General features: G+C 39.1%; 1 protein-coding gene across 1 annotated transcript in view; it reads right to left on the reverse strand.

Annotated features, from left to right (window-relative positions):
- LOC135196230 (transcription factor SPT20 homolog) overlaps positions 1–20,131 on the reverse strand; it is a gene marked incomplete in the record, with an annotated part of 603,094 nt that overhangs the window by 97,591 nt on the left and 485,372 nt on the right. The window contains 2 exon segments of the mRNA XM_064222878.1: positions 4,703–4,856; positions 4,969–5,078. Coding sequence (XP_064078948.1) covers positions 4,703–4,856; positions 4,969–5,078 — 264 coding nt within the window.

Below are 20,131 nucleotides of genomic sequence, written 5' to 3' on the forward strand. Positions count from 1 at the left end.
TTTGCGGCTAACAAAGATGCTAACATTGATCCACAAAACATCCCCCCCCCCCCCCCTCTTCCTAGAATCAGATAAGAGAGAGTCAACTATTAGACAATATGACTCAGCTGTTAAAAAATTAGCATCCTTCCTGAAAGAATCAAACTACTAACCATGACAGTTAACTTAGCTATTATCCTTTTTCAGATCCTTGTTTGAAAAATGGTTAGCAGCTAGCACTATTACTACTCATAAATCGGCTTTGAAGAAGATCTTCCAGTTGGGTTTTCCAGATAGACCTAACAGAATCTTACTTTACGTCTATTCCTAAAGCTGTGCTAGACTTAGACCTTCTCAAAGGCCTACTGCAGTCTCATGGTTCTTAAATGATGTCCTCAAAACTAGCCTCAGATACTGACAACTCCGTCTTGTACATTCATAATGCTTCTTAGAAAAGACGTTATTCTTATTAAGCCTAGCTTCAGGAGCTAGAATTTCAGAACTGTCAGCTCTATCCAGAAGATGCGGGTCATGTGGAATCCTCCCCTCAGGAGAAGTTCTGCTTGCTCCGGATCGTAGTTTTTTGGCTAAAAATGAGGATCCTCTTGCAAGGTGGGCTCTTGGAAAGTCATCCCACTTCCGCAAGATCCTTCTCTCTGCCAGTATCAACTTTAAGAGCCTTTCTATCTCTCACATCTTCAAGATCCTCCAGGTTCTCTCTTCATGAGAGAAAAAGGTGGTACTTTATCAGTAAAAGGAATTAGACAACAGATCCTTTACTTCATTAAACAAGCCAATCCTGATTCATTTCCAAAAAGCACATGACATCAGAGGAGTAGCCACCTTTAACTACTTTCAACATATGAACTTCGAGGATCTTAAAAAAGTATACTGGATGGAAATCGCCGACAGTCTTTAAACGTCACTACCTAAAGTCCTTGGAATCTTTAAAATTTTTTGCAGTAGCAGCGGGAAACATTGTTTCTCCTGATACTGTATAGTAGTCATAGTATAGATCCAGGTCTCTTTCTACCTACCTCGTCCAACATGCCTCACCCTATCGCCATGCTATTCGGATACTCTAGCCTTAGCCGCTGAGATCATATTGGTGGATTGTCCCTTATTTTTTTGCTAGGGACATCCACACTATGTACTTATAATGTACTTCAGTGTACCTACCTTATTTTTATGCTAGGGTAGGACACAATGTGTTTGTATATTATGTAAATACCTTACTTAAGTGAATCTATTTTGTTAATTTGCATTGCATTATTGTATATTACTATGTTTAATATAAGTTAAATTTTAAAGTACTTTATATTATTGGCTTTCGTTTTTTATGTCATTGTTTAGCATAAGTTAGCTTTAAGTACTAGTTTGTATTCTGTAATATACTGATTCACTTATATTATATCCCTCTTTTTACAACTGATTTTCATTTGTCCTTTTTCCCATCTTGTCTGTTTCTCTGGTACTCTTTCATAGGCCGACACCGAGCTGAGACCCAGAAAAAGGATTTTGACGTAGGAAAAATCTATTTCTGGGTGATTGGCTCGTGTCGCCCTATGAAACCCACCCTGTATTTGTTTGCCCCCCCTGCAGGACAAGATGTTCATAGATTAAGGATGACCGCTAGGGGCGCTGCTGTCCGTGGCGTCCCTAGTAGTAGTAGTAGCGGCCGCATCACCCGTTAGTATCAGCTCTCTCTAGTGGGGATTTTGATTGGAAGGTCTAAATGGTGAATGACTCGTGGTAGTGATCCCACTCGCCCCTATTCTCATACCGACACTTCTTTTATAGTGACCGAGTCAGTTTTACGGACATTTTCTTAATTAATTTTGTTTTTTTCTCTGGTAATTTTAGATTAATTTTGCCTAGAAAGAATGATATTAAGGATCCTTTCATAGGGCGACACGAGCCAATCACCCAGAAATAGATTTTTCCTACGTCAAAATCCTTTTTATGTTCATCATAAACCTTGCCTTTATCTACACTTTGCCTTAATAATATTGCCAGCGTCTTTGCAGTAGAATGAACTACTTTCTTTGACAAAATGACAGGGACAACATCTGGTCCAGCTACTGATCCATTTTTAATTTCATTAATAGCCTGCACGTTATCGGCTTCATTGATATCTATGTCCGATAAATATTCACTATTTTCACCTCTTATTTCTTCATTTTCAATTCTAAGGGTAAAATTCTCTCATATCTTTCTGCTGATATGTTGCATATTTCCTTTTTTTCATTCGTTAATCTCTCTTCATTTCTTAGAGGGGCTATTTCTACCCTTCCTTTATTCATTTTTTTTTTGCATATCAGTACAATAGTTTATGGTTTTGCTTGATATTTTCTAGGGTCTTTTCTTCTAAGACCCGTTGTTTTTCATTTTCTTTTGATTATTAAAATAATCTTTTGTTTCTGCATTTCTATCTTACTTTTTAGTTCCATCACTTTCCATGCACTCTTTTCTTTTGCAAGACCTTTTTTTCACTTTCTGATTTTCTGGAACAAGATCCTTCTGTCTCTTGGTATGCATGACTGATGTTTACTTTTTGTCTTCGGTATATACTTATCCACTATTTTCTCTAATATTTTAAATAACATACCTGTATTTACCTGTATATCATCACTTACGAATATGTTTTCCCAATCTTTGTTTAATTCTTCATTTATTTCTGACCATTTTATATTCTTACTATAGAAATTGTATTTTCCATATCCTTCCCACTTTTTCATCTCTTGTTTATCCCTGTTTTCTATTGCTTTGGAATGGACTGTTAATTCTATGACATTATGGTCTGACTATATATTACAATGTTCACTATCTGATCTATAAGTTTGGAATCCCTTTATCTGATCATCATTACCAGTCTCTTGGGAATACCAGGTTTCACTTATATTCATTATATCTATTTTTTCATTTTGGGTTAGTTCTTCTAGGAACTCTGTTTTTCTTTTTGAGTTACTTGTAATTAAACCCTGCGCAATCATCACTATGATGGTTTGCGTGTTATCCCCATCATTTATATGATCAAAAAAAAAAATATATGGATTTTCCCATGTCTCTTTTCCTGTTTTGGTATGTTGTTCTTTTCTTCATTTCCAGAAATTCTGACATTAAAAAATCCAACTTTTCCAATATATTTGATCTTCTGTCCTCATATTTATTCATTTTGTGCATCTATCTGCATTTATCACTGTATATGCAACATTTCTTGGCTTCATATATACAAAGCTTGTTCCTTGCACTGTTTCTGTGTGCTGTTGCTTGAATTCTCGATAATGACATTTCATAACGCGGTGATGACTTGTATTTTTCCTTCACCTCATCTTCTTTGTTCCTTTCTTTATTTGCTTCATTTTTATTTTATTCTTATTATTTATTTGATTTCAATTCATGGCTACAGTGTGCATATACAGTGGTCCCCCCGTATTCACAGGGGATGCGTACCAGACCCCCCATGAATCGTTAGAACCCTCGAATAGTTGGAACCCCTATCAAAACACTGAAAACAGCCTATTTTGTTTGTTAAAAATCAAGAAAAACCCACTAAAATGTTTATTCTTGGTTTTTTAATAGTTTTAACACAAAAACTGCATTTTATGATGAAATTGATAAAAACAAAAAAAAAAGGAATTTGTGGATATTTCTCATAGAAAAATACTGTGAACACGCAAATTTTCCGCGAATAATGAGGGGAAATGTTCCTGAGAGAAATCCGCAAATGTGCGAGTCAGTGAATCCGTTAGAATGCGAATACAGGGAGTCCACTGTATCTACATTTTTTGTTGAATTTGCATCCTTTTTCTTCTTTTAAGTTTTTGCGTATTTTTGGATGTAGATTGCTGCATTCATCTTCATAGCTGTCTAGGTATTCACATTTGCCATAAATCTCATATGTAACATACCTTGGGATGCTTGTAGTAACATCTTTCACTAAATCTGCAATTCCCTCTTTTCAAAAGGGTGCAGACTGTCTTTTTTTTTCATTTTTTACTTGCTCTTTCCCATCAATATGAAGATCTGGTAAAGCCTCTTCCGATTTTATTTTGTGTTGTCATGTCATATTTATTTCATCGTATGTATGCTGCTGTATGGCCTCAGATGTGGTATCTATGAGTATCTCTGCATCCATACTCTTGTCCCGTTCTTTGTTTTCATTATTTTTTTTCTGTCACTTCAGTTTTATTTTCTTCTTTTCCATTTTCCTCTTCTTCCTCTTCCTCATCTTCTTTATCCTCTACTATTTGCACATTAAGTCTCGATTTAATAACATTATTTATCCATGACAGACATGTTGAGCAAAATATTCTTGTGTCCTTAATTGTATTTTGCTGGAATTCTGCACACTGAGGATGTGTTGAAACGTGGCAAGCATAGAATTTCCTGATTAATTTTTGAGGATTTACAATGCTATACCACACCTTACATATATTACACGTTTTCGGCATTCGTTTTCCTATTGGGAGAAGTGTTGGGCAGCCCAAGGAGACTACTTTGAAGATTAGTGAAAGATTGTTGTATCTGAAAATGAGATTTTTTTATGAATAAAGACCAGATTTTTTTAACATACCTTATTTCCAATGCTTCAACAAAGAAAGAGAGAGATTACCTCACTGGAGTACAGTGAAACATGATGTTTAACCTGAGTTGTCTGTATAAAGTACATAATACTGGCCTCAAAAGAGAAGTATAAAAAAAAAAGGGTGGTGTGCTTTACCTGGTAGATTAAGACTTGCAATGTTTATATTAGGAGGAGGACCACCACTGCCACTGTCACTACGAAGAACTGCTGCTGCTGCTGAACTCCCTACACTTGTTTGACTTGATGGCACTGCTGTGGTAGTGCCAACCTTGACTATGCCTCCTTCTGACTGTAAAACCATTAACATTTAAAGACAAGTATAAATTCTATGTATCCAACAAACATACACTCAAGTGTCTAAGCATTAACTATATTTTATATTTTTTGAATAAACAAATTACCTTATTAGCAGCAACAGCAGCAGCAACATTACTTGAAGACTGTGCTGAAAGACGTTCCAGTAAGGATGGACCTGACCTCTGAGGAGCTGGGTTATCTGCTGACGGTGTCCCTGAGGAATTTAGAGTTTGCCAGATTAACTTGTTGAACAGTGTTTTGGAAAAATTATTTTATTAAACAGATTTATGATATAGATAAAACTCTTACAATGGTACAAATACCCCATATGAAGTAACAATAACAAGTTTTGAGTGCCATCGATTTAGAGGAATCAGTCGGAAAAAAGGTTCCACTACCTATATGGTCCATAAATTCACTAATGGCAATTGTTAGACTAGCTCAGATCAACAATTAAAAGCAGCTCATGAGTTAGTTGTGATCTCAACTTCAAGAGGGCATGCTGTGCTTCTTTTTCTCCCATGACGTCATTTTATTCATTTGCTCATAAATATACCCAAGGGTTGATGGTGGTTTTAGTTCTTATCTTTTATGATAGAATGTCAGTTATAACTGTAAGTTTGCAAAGAAAAGTGCAAAGAAATATTATAAAAATATGTATAATCCCAAAAAGTTACTGTCTTCAATCTCGGTAAATTTATGTAAATATTTTACAACAAATATACTACTCAGAATTTATTTCTGATTTTAGTTGCTATTATGATACTGTGTCAGCTGTAATTATAATTTCACAAAATAAAATAAAATAAAATAAATGAGAAAAACATACATCACTTGGTATAACTCAAGACTGTCTTGTAAAGAGGCCCAAAAATGGGTTGTAAATAGCCACTTTCAAATTCCTGTGGAAGGTAGGGAGAATTTTTAAGAATCTTTTCTCTTAAACCAAGTTCATTTGCAAGTCTCCCTCTTTCCATTACTGTGTTTTCTTCTTAAAATGGCTGACCTCAAAGTTTGCCCCATCTGGGGTGCTGCATATTGGTTTTTTAACCCAGCTCTTAAAGGTTAAAAAGGCAAGTATTTATTCATTTCAGGTAATTCTGAATTTCTTTCTATACAAATAAAAAGAGTTTGAAGCCAACTATTCCTACTTTGTGCATTCACATATTATATGATATAAAAGTATCCAAAACTTATCAATTTTACTATGCAACATACAAATGATGTAGCTTGACCAACTACACATAATATTTAAAGTTAAAGCATAATTTATGAGATTATTTTATTTAGTTCTACCTAAAATCTCCATTTTTATTATATATATATATCTATATATATATATATATATATATATATATATATATATGTGTGTGTGTGTGTGTGTGTGTGTACTGAATCAGGAAAGTTTGGAACGTGATAAATCCATAAATAAAGATATAAGACACGAAGGAAAAATAAACAACGGAGTTACTTCAAGATCTTTCGACTCGACGTCCTTTACTCAGCAGATAAACCTGACTTACATGAGGAATTGACAATACAAGAAAGGTTGTATAACTGACAGATAGGGATTATAAAGAGATTAGTACCTAGAATCCAACACACCTGGAAGATGAGTAACCTTCCCAAACAAGCATAAACATGGGTACAATTTAAAAAAAAAAGATTAAGTCAATCTGCTCAGACACAAGGAAAAGACAATTAAAGGATTATTTAGGGTGACAGCTATTCAGAACTTTGGTAAACAAAAACATATTCAAATACAATTAAACATAGTACAATGAAGATATCTCTAAGGTAACTAATTTTTATTCAAGTCTGTAATTATATCTTTGAGGTCATTCTTAAACATGTTACAAATACAAAGGTCTAAATGAAACAGGCCACGACTAATATTGAAATTACAATGGGAAGTAAGTTGTATTAAATCATTGTTAAAAGCCTTTAAGGTCAACCTTGTTTTTTCCTATAATAACGCATAATTGGAATGTTGATAAAAAATGGTCCCAGAGAAAGCAACAACATAATATATAAAATTCCATGTATGGACTGCCCCTCATTTTATCTTGGACAGTCGAGCAAGAGCTTAGAATTAAGATTAAGCTAGCATAAATATTCTGTAAAAACTAGGCAAACATCTAAAGCAACATTAATTCAGTATATGCAAATATTTTCAAAATGATAAAAGCTACAACCTTCAATTATTTTTTGTTGTATTCTACATGAAAGTGCACACATTTTCATATACAAAACTCTATGAAACGCCTAATATGAAATGGAGCAAATATTACGAGAATGTGACGTACACATTTCGGAGATTTGCGGCAGAGAATCCGCGCGCGGAGGGAAGGAAAGATTTTTTTAAAATTCACCATAATTCTAAATATTGTGCTAGAGACTTCGAATTTGTTTCAAAAGGAAGATAAATGACTGAATACTAGACTGTAAGAGGTTTTAGCTTACCAATTGCGTTTTTCGACATTTCGTAGAGTCAAAGTTGACCGAACGTGGTTTTTTTTTTCTATTTATCGTGATTTATATGCAAATATTTCGAAAATGATAAAAGCTACAACCTTCAGTTATTTTTAGTTATATTCTACATGAAATTGCGCACATTTTCATATATAAAACTTTATGTGAAGGTTAATTTAAAATGGTGCAAACATTACGACAATTGGACAAAAAAAATTTTGATTTTTTTCGGAAGATTTACCACGCGGACATAAGGAAATTTTTTTTTTTTTTATAAATTCACCATAAATCGAAATATTGTGCTAGAGAATTCCAATTTGTTGCAAAATGAAGGTAAATGATTGAATATTACCAGAATATAAGAGTTTTAGCTTACAATTGCATTTTTCGACCATTTCGGTAGAGTCAAAGTTAACCGAAGGTTGAAATTTTGGCACTTATTGTTATTTATATGAAAATATTTACAAACTGATAAAAGCTACATCCATGGGTTGTTTTTAGTTGTATTGTGCATAAAATTGCACACATTTCCATATATAAAAAATAATGTAACGGCTAATTTAAAATGGTGCAAACATTACGACAATCACACAAAAAAAAAATTTATCGGAAGAGTTACCGCGCGGACGTACGGAAAAAGTTTTTTCATAAATTCACCATAAATCGAAATATTGTGCTAGAGACTTCCAATTTGTTGCAAAATGAAGGTAAATGATTGAATATTACTAGAATATAAGAGTTTTAGCTTACAAACAATTGCGTTTTTCAACCATTTCCGTACAGTCAAAGTTGACCAAAGGTTGAAATTTTGGCACTTATCGTTATTTATATGGAAATATTTCAAACCGGATAAAAGCTACAATCATAAGTATTTTTTTGTTGCATTCTACATGAAATTGCGCACATTTTCATATACAATACTCCATGTAATGGCTAATTTAAAATGGTGCAAAAATTATGTCAAAGTGACGAAATAATTTCTAAGATATGTCACTGATACTTTTTAGTATAACGATTGTAAACAAAACAACGCCCTGATCCGTGAGCTCCCAGCATCCCCCAAGGCGCGTGATTCAAAAGTTTTCGCCTGGTAGGCCTATAAGTATTTCTCTGCGAATTTTCAAAAGAACTTATTTTATTGACGTACCATACGTCTAATCAGCACCTGACAGACAATTTATGTCGGCGTTTAATACGTCCAATCGGCTTTAAAGGGTTAATATTTGAAAATTAGTAAGTCATTTTTGTACCATAAAAATATATTTAGTCATGAAAATAACATCAAAAAACACTAATTAGTGATTATTTTTGCCGGCAAAATCCCGCGAATAGTGGAATCCCCGCAAATAATTGGTAGACATGACCCAAAGAGATATCCGCGAATCAGTGAATACGCGAATACGGGGGGTTCACTGTATACATATATATATATATATATACATATATACAGGCAGTCCCCGGGTTACGACGGTTTGGGTTACAACGGTCCCGAGGTTAAGGCGATTCTCAATCATATTCATCAGACTATTTCCAGGGTTACGACGCCTACAACGCTCATCTGGCAGATGAAATATGACACCAAAAATGTAAATATCAATATTTGAAGGTTTGTTGATGAAAAATGCAATACAGTTTACATAGTTTTCAATGCACCCAAAGCATTAAAGTAAGGTTCTTACGATGATTTTCGGTTTACGATGCGCCTCAGGAACAGAACCCCCGTCGTAACCCAGGGACTGCCTGTATATATTATCTATATTTATATATATATATATATATATATATATATATAATATATATATATATATATATATATATATATATATATATATATATAGATATAGATATAGATATAGATATATATATATATATATATTATATATATATATATATATATATATAATATATATATATATATATATATATATATATATATATATATATATATATATGTATATATATATACAGTGGTACCTGAGGATACGAAATTATCCGTTCCTAGGCGTCCTTCGTATTATGAGTTTTTCGTATCTTGGAAACAACCATTTTACATGTAACAAAATGGCTAATCCGTTCCAAGCCCTCCAAAAACACACCCCAGTAAATTATATTTCCATGGCCTAAAACACATGTTTCTAGGCTTACAACGCCGATCCGACGGAAGAAATATGACTCCAAAAAGGCAAAATACTGTACATACTTGAGTAATATTCAACTGCTGTATGTTAACACCCCATTTTTTACTGCATATATTAGGACTTTAGCATATGTCCCTTAGCAATAAGCCTAGCCTATGTTAGCGGTTGCTACTGTAGCCTAGTCTATGATTCTGACATCTAAACCTAAGAGTTAAAAGCTTAGAATATGCCGAATGAAAAATGTATACTAATCATATGTACTCATTTCAAATAATTATTAATTAATCATTAACTATATACACAAACAAACAAAAAACAAACCTTCCAATCGATTGTTTACATTCAGCTCTTACCCGTCTTACGAGTATCGAACGAGCGTCAAGCAATCATTCTTCCTAGCACACAGTAAGCCATAAATTGTCATTAGTTATCTCTCTTCAACTAATGAACTACCAAACAGTATAATACCATTCATTTCTATTCTTTATTCTATCTTTACCTAATGGAGATACCGAGTTACTGACAGCTATAATGAAACATACGTATATGTAACGTAATAATAAAACAGAAGAAGAATTCTTAAAAATACGTATTTGTTGCAGTCCTCATTTATTTTATATTTTTATGATATCTAATTCACAATTTTTTATTAAATGTATTGCATGTACTCATTTCAAATAATTATTAAGTAACCATTACTATAATAAACAAACAAAAAAAAAGCTTCCAACGTCTGTTTACATCCAGCCACTTACAAGTATCAGAACGATCGACAAGAAACCAATCACTTTACACAGTAGGCCATAAATTTTCATTATCTCTCTTCACTACTGAAACTACCAAACAGTATAATAACCATTCATTTCTATTCTTTATTCTATCTTTACCTAATGTTTTTTTTTTTATTTTTTTTATTAGATGTATTGCATGAACAAGTTTTTCAATTTACAGCATCCTTTTACCAATAGAATACTTAAAGCACAAGGGTAGATGCTGACCAATAGGAGAGCAGACCTTATGGGGTGACTAGCATCAGGAACCATGGGAGAGCGTGAGGATGGTGGCGAGTTTACTCAGTTGGCGGCGCGGTTTTTAGTTTTAAAATTGTTTCTCGGTGGTCCAGGCGAATCTCGGGACTTTAACAGCAACAACCTTTCGTATCTTGAAAACTTTTCGTATGTAGAGCAGTAAAATTTTTTGCATTGGCTTTCGTATCTCGAGTTTTTCGAAGTAGAGCCTTTCGTATCTCGAGGTAACTACTGTGTGTATATGTGTATATATATATATATATATATATATATATATATGTATATATATATATATATATATATATCCATATATATATATATTATATATATATATATATATATATATATATATATATATATATATATATAGGATATATATATATATATATATATATATATGTATATATATGTAATATATAAAAATACTATAATAAATATATGTATAAATATATATAATATATATTGTGTATATATATATATATATATATATATATATATATATATATATATATATATATATATATATATATATATAAGGATTTGACGTAAGGAAAAATCTATATGGGCGATTGGTTGTGTCCGCCAGCGAATATATTTATCCATTATTCTAAGGTAAATGTACTGACAACTACAGAGAATAAATAAAAATAAAGAAAAGGTCAGTACTACTGACTCGCTCACCCTCCAAGAGGGTGTCGGTATGAACACTATGGCGAGTGAGACCACATACCACGAACCACTTGCCAATAGAAAATCTCCCACTACAAAATCCCCACTAGAGCCGACCCACAGAGTGGGCAGCAACTACTACTACTCCATCCCATGCTGCCGACTGCTGCGCCTCTGGTGGCCATCCTGAAGTTAGCAGACAATCTTGAGCGCAGGGATGGGTAGGGTGGGATTTCGCTGGCGACACGAACCAATCGCCCAGAAATAGATTTTTTCCTTACGTCAAAATCCCTTTTCTGGGCTCAGTTCGTGTCGCTGCGCGAAATCGTACCAGAGAAATAGCACAAGATTGTAAAGAAACTAACTATACATAATAAGGTCTCAATAAAACATAAAATAAAATAAAGAAATATATTGCTAAGAAATATACATATACACAATGATACAGAATAGAAATATTCCTTAAAATTACTTAAGTTTACATATATGTACAGGGCTTACATGGAATATATGTTGACTTAACACTGTGTAGTAGTTAATATGTACAAAGTAAATAAAGCAATTATAATAATAATAAACTGAATTAGAACAAACTTCGACAATAATATAATAAACAAATGTATATGACTTAGTATACAAAACCCGTACCATTGCAATGTAGATGTGTCACCCTAGCATAAAAAATAAGGGACCACATCATAGAGATCATTATATACAATCAATTGTGAGTGACCCTAGCAAAAAAATAAGGGGCACCCACTGTACCATCATAAGAGCAGCTAAGACTCAAGGTAACGTAGATGAACATGGTAGGTAAGACAAACTGTTGAGTGAGATAGGTAGAAAGGAGAACTGGATCTTCTACTTAAGATTAAGCAGAGTCGGGGGAAACTATGTTACCCGCCCGCAACTGCTGAAAATTTCAGAGCTTCCAAGGACTTTAAGTAATGACGCTTAATACTGTCGCGATTTCCATCCAGTATACTTCTTTAAATCATCAAAATTCTGTGTTGGAAATAGTTTAATTGAGGTGCAACTGCCCTGACTCATGTGCTTTAGGGAAGGAATCAGGGTTGGCTTGCTTAATAAAGTACAGGATCTGTTGCCTGATACCTTTAATAGATAAGTACCACCTTTTTCTCTCTTAAAGAGAGGACCCCCGACGGATGAGGATGTCCTGGACAGAAAGGCTCGTAAGGTCGATACTGGCAAAGAGAAACATCTGTGGAAGGGGTACAACCTTCCACGGTTCCCACCTCATCAAAGGATCCTCATTCTTTGCTATAAAAACTACGTTCTGGAGAAAGTAGAACTTCCCCTCCCCCTGGGAAGAAATTCTATATGATTCAGATCTCTGGATAACGCCGACAGTTCTGAATTCTAGCTCCTGAAGCCAAGCTTAATAAAAATAGAGTTTTTTCTTAAGAGCATTATAAATGAACATGTCGTATTATCTGTTTTCTGAAGCCAGCTTTAGAACATCATTTAAGAACCACGATACTGACGTAGGCCTCACTGAAGGTCTAAGTCTAGCACAAGCCTTGGGAATAGACGAGAAGTAAGAGTCTGTCAAGTCTATGCTGAACCCGAGTTGAAAAATCTTTTTCAAGGCTGACTTGTTTGTCGTAATAGTGCTAGCTGCTAAGCCTTTTTCAAATAAAGATCTGAAAAAGGATATAGCTGAATTGATTGTCATGATTCTAATATCTGATTCTCTCAGGAAGGTTGCCAACTTTTTGACTGCAGCATCATACTGTCTCAAAGTTGAATCTCTTTTATCAGATTCCAAGAAAAGAATATTTCGAGGATCAATATTTGCATCTCTTTTAGCCGCAACTTCATGAAGTCCATAAAGTTAGGGTTTTGAGAATTCCTGAGGAAGCGAACACAGTCTTTGTTTGTACTGACTGGAGAGCCTGGGATTGGAATTCGAAGAGGACGAAGACCCCAGTTCCAGAATCAGAGGGTACCAATTGCTCTTCGGCCAGTCTGGGGTCTACTAGAGCTACTTGACCCTTGAACGTCCTGAGTTTGTTCAGTACCTTCAGGAGAAGATTCACTGGAGGAAAGACATAAATCTTCTCCCAGTTGTTCCAATCTATGGACAGGGCGTCCGTGGCATAGGCCAGAGGGTCCAGGTTGGGGGCCACATAACATGGGAGTTTGTGGTTCGCTTGAGATGCGAATAGATCCACTTGTAGACCTGGAACCCTCCGGAGAATCCATTGGAACGAACTGTTGTCCAGTGACCATTCCGACTCCAGAGGAACTGATCGGGATAGAGCATCTGCTATGACGTTTCTCACTCCAGCTATATGGGGTGGAGGAGAGGTGCCAACTGAACTTGTCCGCCAGGGAGAAGATGGCTACATGACATGATTCAGATGTCGTGACTTGGAGCCTCCCCTGTTTTACACAATGGACTACCACTGCGCTGTCTAAAACTAGTTTTTATGTGGGAGTTCTTTGGCGGACGTAACCTTTTTAGAGTCAAGAACACTGCCATTGCTTCTAGTACATTTATGTGAAGCTGGCGGAACTGGGTGACCAGGTTCCTTGAACCTTCTTGAACTGAGAATATCCTCCCAGCCGCTTAATGAAGCGTCCGTGTGGATGGTAAATCCCCTGAGGAGGAAACTGAAGGGGTACTGATATTGACAGGTTCTTGACTTTTGCCCAAGGGCGTAGACGATTCCGTAGATCTGTGGGACTGATGATAACTTGTCCCTGGATCTGACATTTGCTCGTGAGCGCCAGATTCTGGTTAGGTCTTTCAGTTTGGCTTTCATCAAGATGTTTGTCACTGATGCAAATTGGAGTGAACCCAGGATTCTTTCCTGGTTTCTCCTTGAAGCAAGTTTGTGTCCTAGAAATTGCTTTACTGACTTCGCTATTTCTTTTCTCTTGGCTGATGGAATCGACAGAGTATGGGAGGATAGATTCCATTGAATGCCCAGCCACTGAAAGTTGGACTCCGGAGTGAGTCTTGATTTTGTCCTGTTTATCTTGAACCCTAGATACTCCAGGAACTGGATTACTTTCAGTGTGGCTTTGCGACATTCCTCGACTGTTGGAGCCCAAATCAACCAATCGTTGAGATACGCTACTACCATGATCCCTGCGACCTCAGTTGTTGGACCGACCACTTCCGCCAACTTCGTGAACACCCTGGGTGCCACGTTCAGACCGAAGGGAACTACCTTGAAGGAGAATGCTTGATCTCCTATCTTGAAGCCCAGATAAGGGCGAAAGTGTCTTGCAATAGGGATATGATAGTATGCGTCTGTAAGATCGATAGAGGTGGTGACGGCCCCACGGGGAAGTAAGGTCCGCAACTGCGAGATGGTGAGCATTTTGAACTTGTCGCAGCGAATGGCCAAGTTTTAAACGGGATAAGTCTAAGATTACCCTTCTTTTTTGTGAGCCTTTCTTTGGAACGCTGAATAAGCGCCCTTGAAATTTTAATCTGTTTGACTCTCGCTATTGCTCCTTTCTGAAGAGGTCCTCTGCATACTCCGTCAATTCTTTTGATGGAAGTTGAGGAAAGGTCTGGGTGGGGCGGATTCGCAACCCACTCCAACCCAGGCCTTTCGACACAATACTTTGTGCCCATTTGCTGAATCCCCACCGGTGCCGGAAGAGAAACAGCCTCCCTCCTACCTTCAAGTTCTCATTGCTGCTGGTAACCTCCGCGGCCTCCCCGGAAGTGTTTTCCCCTATTAAGGGACCTCCCTGATCCTTTCTGACGAAGGATCCCTTACCTCTGCCTCCCCTCCCCTACCCAGCGGCTCTACTGCTGAAAGGCCTGGCCTTCGAACACATTGGTTGAAGGCTGGGGAGACAGCGTAAGAGGTGGAAGGTTGAGGCTGGGGGGAATCAACGTAGATGGGCTGTGATTGAGCCTTGAGGTAAGAAGGGTTTGGGCCGCCTGCACCAACGGGGAACAGTCGAAACAGGCTGGGCGCAGCGTTTGTTGTTTCTTCTGGTAAGGCTGGAAACGTCTGGGTTTCCTCTGAGCCTTACCCCTTGCTGCCTGGTCTTGGCGTCTCTTTGCAGTGAGACCCAACGATCCTTAAGGCTTTGGTTAAGCCTTGTCGCTTCCCCGCCTGGACCTCCTTTACCATTGCATCAGGGAAGAGGTCTGCTCCCCAGATGCTGGATGAAAGCAACTTATTCGGTTCATGACGAATATTGCTGCTTCCTGGAGGACATGCTTCCGACAGTTTAGTTCTGGCTGTGGCGAACTCAAACATGTCAGACTGGAACCGTTTGTGTCAGTGACTTGTGAGAAGCTTAAAGAGTGGCTCAGAACCGTAAGAAATGGTAGCCACTTCCGTCATGGCCATGGTGTTAATGGACCTGGCTAGCCTAGTCTTGGCCTCAAACTCAGCCTGATGAGGCTGTCCGGAAGTCTAGGCAGCTTCTCACCAAACTGATCCATAGCACAGTCCTGGTTTGAGTTTGCCCACCGAAAAAGTGTTGGGCAGATCTTCCCACAATTCTCCGAGTGAGGGGAGCAAAGGAGATGTGGGGTCCTGCTTCCCTTAGCTGTGGTAACGACTCCCCCTTGCTGGGCCGCTGGATAGTGACCGTAGCTATTTTGGTAAGGAAGGGAAGCGAGTTCCCTCTTCCATTGTGAAAATGGTGAAGGGACTCTTAAAAGGTTGAATCTTCGTGTTTTGAACAATCCATGTCCTCCTCTAAACACCTGAGCCATTCTCTTTGAGCCTGGTCACGTGAGTAGAGGACTGTCTCTTTAGGGACCTTGTCATCTCTAGTCATGGCTGCGTCAGTGAGTCTGGCGTAGCCAATGAAAGGTGGCTGTAGACCCTCCGGGTAGAACTCGAAGTCCTCAATCCTTCGAGTACCACACTCCGAATTGAATGAAATAAGGCCGTCCTGGAAGGGGGCGTATGACGCCACCCTCCAGGGGTTATTCATAGAGAACGGAGGCAGAGAGTCATGAGGTGGAAGCTGAGCTATACCTGTGCCGAAAGGTGGGGGAGTAGCTAGGAGCTGGCTAAGTTCGGCGATGATGTTATCCTGGGAGGTGATCCTGTCGGACGACCGGAGAACATCTGCTCCATACTGTTTTTTCAGAGAACCGACCAAATCCCCAGTTGTTGCAACAGACCAGCATTGGGATCCAAGCCGGAGCTGCTGCGGAGGTGGTTGGGTAACTCTGAACAGGTACCAAGGGGAGAGAGCAAACGGCTGACTCCGCCGGAGTATGTGGTCTCTCCTTGGAAGACCTGCTCCTTGAGGATTTGGAGCCGGACCCAGAAGCTCTAGACCTCTCTGCTCCTGGGTTTCGTAGCCGGTAGACATTACGAGATGTTGACGCCGACGAAGTCTTTTTGGACGACGACGACGTCTTGCTTAGGGTTTTTACAACCGTCTGTCCCTTGACCTTAGGTCTTACTGAAGCATCAGGAGAAGTATAAAGGAGCTCAGCTCCTGTAAAGCCTTGGAAGGAAGCTGGAGAGTTAGCAGGAGTAGAAGACCCAGTGGCGCCCAAGGGAAGCCTTGGGCGTCCAACGTACCCTACCTCGACCAACAGGTCGTCAACACCTACCACTGGCTCTATATTCAGATCAAGTGTCGCGACTTCCGACGAGATATCTTGGCCAGTCCCCCCCCTTAGTCATCCGAGCGCGCCGTGAAGCAAGAGAACGGTCAGGTCCAGTCCTGGGTCTGTCCAGCCCCCCCTACTCCCTCCGCCTAGGGAGAGAGGGAGGCAGGCACGGGTATGTGGAGCGAGCGAGGACAGACCTACCACCCCCCCCCCCGGCCCTATGGAAAGAGAGCGGGAGGAGGGTAAGGTGAATGGACAGGCGCCTGGCTGCTCCTGTGATCACATGTGACCACGGAGCGGTAACATGCGAATACATGCAAACAACATAGCCTAGGTTAAAGCAACCACTAATCAGTGAGATGCTATACAGAAGCAACCGAACTGATGAGCGAAGCAATAAATGGTGAGACCAATGAAATACGGAACCTAGGCTACGTAATATGCCAGACGCCGTAGGCTAACCTAAAATATAAAATAATCAAAAAATCTAACGTAACGTAAAGTAAAAAAATAAATCAGTAGGAGAAAAAATCCAGGAGTGTACGACTAACCCGAAAGAAAGTCTACCACTCAAAGCTAGCCAGGGCCGATACTAAGAGCTGTGGCTAGGGTCTGGATGGAAGATGCCTACGCAAGGTAAAGAAGACATGCATGCATGACATAAACCCAGTAGGCTGGACCCCCAACATAAAATAGATAACTAACAATAGAGCGTAAGGTAATAAGGGAAGGTTCTAGGTATGGAAGACCAAGAACGAACCCGCCACGAGGGCAGAATCATGCTGCATGCTTCCGACCAGAGCCCTATTTTATACCTAAAAAACGGCAAATACTGACTCAGGCCGGAAAAACCCAATAGCAATAACAAATGATTTATTTAACTTAGCTGCTGCATGGCTGCACGCTCCATAATTAGTAAATCCAAGATAGGGGCACAAAAAACACAGAGCAAAAAGGGCACGTGTGTACGCGGTGCGCTAACTGAAAAGGATGGCCACCAGAGGCCAGCAGTCGGCAGCATGGGATGGAGTGTAGTAGTTGCTGCCCACTCTGTGGGTCGGCTCCCCTCTAGTGGGGATTTGTAGTGGGAGATTTCTATTGCAGTGGTTCGTGGTAGTGGTCTCACTCGCCATTGTTCATACCGACACCCTCTTGGAGGTGAGCGAGTCAGTAGTACTGACCTTTTCTTTATTTTATTTATTCTCTGGTATGTGTTAGTACATTTACCTTAGAAATAATGGATTAAAGGATATTTCGCGCAGCGACACGAACTGAGCCCAGAAATATAGATATGATATATATATATATATATATATATATATATATATATATATATATATATATATATGTATATATACATGGGGTCCTCGAGTTACGACGTTGATCCGTTCTTAAGATGCGTCGTAACACGATTTTCAGCGTAAGTCGGAACATTCAAAAATACCACATGATTTAATGTAAATACCTATCAATAACGAGAGAACAATTCCTTACCTTTATTAATTTGGTTGGCTTGCACACTGGAGTAGGAAGCTGCGTGCTGGAGAGACTGGGGGAGGTTAGTGAAGAAAAAAGAACCTCCAGAAGATGCTGGGAGATGCTGGGGCAGGTGATTCTTGAGGTGAGGCAGAACATACTACTGGGAGATGCTGGGCAGGTGAGTCTTGAGGTGAGGCAGAACCTACAGAAGGTGCTGGAGATGCTGGGGCAGGTGAGTCTGGGTTAGCAGAACATTCAGAAGGTGCTGGAGATTGTTGGGGCAGGCGAGTCTGGGTTAGCAGAACATTCAGAAGGTGCTGGAGATTGTGGGGCAGGTGAGTCTGGATTAGCAGAGGCAGCTGAGGTAGAGGGTACAGGATCTCTTGCAGGCCTCTCCTACCTTCTTAAAATACTGCTCCAGGTTAGTCTGAACAGAGAGCAACCTCTTTTCATCCAAGATCTCCTTGTAACACTGCATCATAAATCCATGATGCCTCTGGAAACCCTAGTGAACCTGTCCAAGTTGGGATCCTGAGCCTCAAAAGTTGCCACGCTTGCTGCAACTCTGCAAAACCTCTTGCCAAGTCCTGCCTTGTGAAAGCCTTAGGCTCTGGGGTGGGTGCTTCTTCTTCTTCCTCTATCATCTGCTTCTCCAGTTGTATCAGGTCCTCAGCAGATACTCCTCGCCATGAGACTCCAGCAGCTCTGTAACATCATCAACCTCCATCTCCAATTGATTTCCTTACTCAGGGCACACGTTCTTGACAACTTGCTGAACTGTGTCCCTCAAACCCATGGAAATCACTCACAAATTGAGGACAAATTTTCTTCCAGACACCATTCATGTTTTGTTTGCTTAACCTCCTCCCAGAATCAGCAATGTTCTTTACAGCATCAAGGATGTTGTAGGATTTCCAAAAGTCCTTCAGAGTCAAGTCCTTGGTTTCAGTTGCCTGTAAAGCCATAGCAATTGTCCTTCGTAGGTAGTAGGCCTTGAACGAAGCAATCACTCCTTGGTCCATAGGCTGTAAAAGGGCGTGGTATTAGGTGGAAGGTAACCACCTTGACATTAGGGTTGAGTCTCCCAGCTGGGCAGGGTGTCCCAGGGGCATTGTCCAGCCTTAGCAACACCTTAAAGGGGATACCTTGGAGGCGCATACCGCTCCCACACTTGGAACATGGTTTACGAACCATCCTCAAACACTGCAAGTGTCACCCTGCCTTCTTGTTGGACTTCCAAATTACTGGTATTGCCCTTCCAAATGCCCTTGAGTGCCCTTGGATTTCAGCCTGATACACCAACAAGGGCTTCAGTTTGAAGTCGCCAGCTGCATTACCCCCAAGAAGTAAAGTTAGCCTCTCCTTGCTGGCTTTATGACCAGGTGCTGACTTCTCCTTGGCGATGTAAGTGCGGTTAGGCATACGCTTCCAAAACAAACCTGTCTCATCCACGTTAAACACTTGCTGAGCAGAATAACCCCCCTCCTTAATTATCTCAGACAACACTTTAGGAAATTCACTCGCTGCTTTCTCATCCCCACTAGCAGCTTCACCTTGCACTTTAAGGTTATGGTAATTGGCCCGAGCCTTAAATCGCATAAACCATCCCCTACTAGCCACAAACTCTTCACTTTCACTTCGTCCCCCTCCCCCTTTTCTTTTTTCAACGCTTCAAACAATCTTTTCGCCTTCTCCTGAATCACCATAAGGCTGACTGGATACACCGTTGATTTTGGTCTTCCAACCAAAGCACCAATAACCTTTCCATTTCAATTATTAGACCACTACGCTGCTTAGTTATCACTGTCGCTCTCATAGGAGCAGATCCTTTCACATGTTTCAACGATACGCTCTTTATCTTTGATAATGGTAGCAACGGTCAAATACTATCACATATGAATTTTGT

This window comes from Macrobrachium nipponense, chromosome 17 (assembly GCF_015104395.2).
Source record: "Macrobrachium nipponense isolate FS-2020 chromosome 17, ASM1510439v2, whole genome shotgun sequence".
In the NCBI taxonomy this organism is placed as follows: domain Eukaryota; kingdom Metazoa; phylum Arthropoda; class Malacostraca; order Decapoda; family Palaemonidae; genus Macrobrachium; species Macrobrachium nipponense.